At 55.1% G+C, this 1,814-nt stretch overlaps 1 protein-coding gene across 1 annotated transcript in view; it reads right to left on the bottom strand.

The window, feature by feature from the left end:
* Positions 1-567: 567 nt before the first annotated feature.
* The window catches only part of TREMEDRAFT_59779 (uncharacterized protein), a gene marked incomplete at both ends in the record, with an annotated part of 2,377 nt that continues 1,130 nt past the window's right edge, over positions 568-1,814 (bottom strand). The window contains one exon of the mRNA XM_007001753.1: positions 568-1,691. Within this exon, the coding sequence (XP_007001815.1) occupies positions 568-1,691 (1,124 nt within the window). The remainder of the gene's footprint in view (positions 1,692-1,814) is intronic.

Here is a 1,814-nt window from a genome sequence, read left to right as displayed (position 1 = left end):
AGAAGTACGCCGAAGGATACAATAGGAAACACCGGACTACGCCGAACTTCGCGGAAGGAGACCTAGTGATGCTGTCGTTAGAGAATATTAAGACGAAGAGACCAATGAAGAAGTTAGATGTTAAGCAAAGTGGGCCGTACAAGGTAGTACGGCAGGTAGGTTCTCATGCTTGTAAATTGGAATTACCAGGAACGATGGCAGGTATCCATGATGTATTCCATGTCTCCTTGCTCCGTCCTTATCACCCTCCAATATTTCCTGGTCAGCAAGCTGAGCCACCTGGGCCAGTAGAAGTAGACAATGTGGGAGAGTCTTGGGAGGTAAAGGATATTGTGGACTCTAGAGTAAATAAGAGGTCAGGAAAGTTAGAGTACTTGGTGGAGTGGTTAGGTTACGAAGGAACAGACGATTCAGTATCATGGGAACCAGTGGAGAACGTCGATGGAGCTGATGACATATTGGCGAAGTTCCACGAACTTCACCCTACTAAGCCGAAGGAAGGGCGCCTGCGAAGGGCTAGGAGATAGAACGTACTGCATACAACATAGGATTACAGCTACGTACCGCTCACTTGTCCTTACTCTTACCCTTACCTTTTCCTTTTCCTTTCTCCTTCGATCTACTCGGTCCCGCGGGATTGGTATGGAGGCTACCGATGACCGAAGGTAGATCGAGAGTCTCAGACGGGAACGCAGTAGAGAGAGAAGCATTCCATGCCCGATTCATAGCCCCGAAGAAGTCACCGAAGTCCTGGACATCTCGAGCAGCTTGCATGCTCGGAGTCCTCCACAGAGAACGTATGGTCCGTAGACACTCGAAGGGAAGACTGAGGAGGTCGAGAGCAGCCTGGGCGGAAGCTGGGACACGAGAACTACTACGGCGACCTAACCAGTCAAGGGACGGTGGTGGCTCATACGCCATAGGAGTGACTAGGAAGGGGGTGTCGAACAATCTTCGGCGAACATCGGCTATCTCAGTAAGGCTTCGGCGAGAGACGTCCGCTAACCTCGTCCTTGCTTCGTCGTCCAGAGCCCCAGTGTTGACTACATCTACTAACGCCGCAGTAAGATTGTTTAAAGCGTTAGCTTGACGAGAAGAGAAGTCAAGCAGGAGAGATGTATCATTTCGGGCGGCCTCAAGCTGGGTAGTGAGACCGAGGACGAGAGAACGATAAGTGGCGAATTCCTTTTCGTCCTCAGGAATACGGACGTCCAGGGAGATACGAGGGTGGACGAGGGACAACCGGGGAGCAGAGGGACCAGCACGCTGAGTATCTTCACCTTCCACATCACCATCATCGAAGGCAACCTCCTTCTCTTTAGATTTCCCTTTTGATTTCTTTAAAGAAGACTTCGGTGTCTTCTGGGAAGCAGAGGGAGGGGTGACGGGAGGGGCCGCCGAAGCGGCCGGAGGAACAGAAGGACGCCGACTTCGGGTGCTGTGAGCCGGAGGAGAAGCTACCACTGGAGAGGACGGACGTGGCGCCGAAGGACGAGAGGCCGAAGGACGGGAGGCCGAAGGAGCAGAGGCCGAAGGACGGCGAGAAGACGAAGGAGGAACAGCCGGGAGACGTGATGGGCCGGCCACAGGAGCGAAGGGCGACGGCGACGGAGGCGACGGGCGGAGGTCCGGCGAAGTACGGCGAACCGACCGGAGAGACGAAGACGGTACCCGCGAACGGGGGACAGACGCTGGAGTCTGGGGAGGGGGGAGAGGAGAAGCGTCGAAGGGACGGGGCGGGATGTCCCGGGCAGAGGAAACGGGACAGAAGGAGCAGGGGCCAGACGTGCATGAAGCACACACTTGAGACAGGG

The sequence above is a fragment of the Tremella mesenterica genome (assembly GCF_000271645.1).
Source record: "Tremella mesenterica DSM 1558 unplaced genomic scaffold TREMEscaffold_1, whole genome shotgun sequence".
Lineage (NCBI taxonomy): Eukaryota > Fungi > Basidiomycota > Tremellomycetes > Tremellales > Tremellaceae > Tremella > Tremella mesenterica.
Note: the sequence above shows the minus strand (reverse complement) of the source record. Positions and strands in the feature narration are given on the sequence as shown.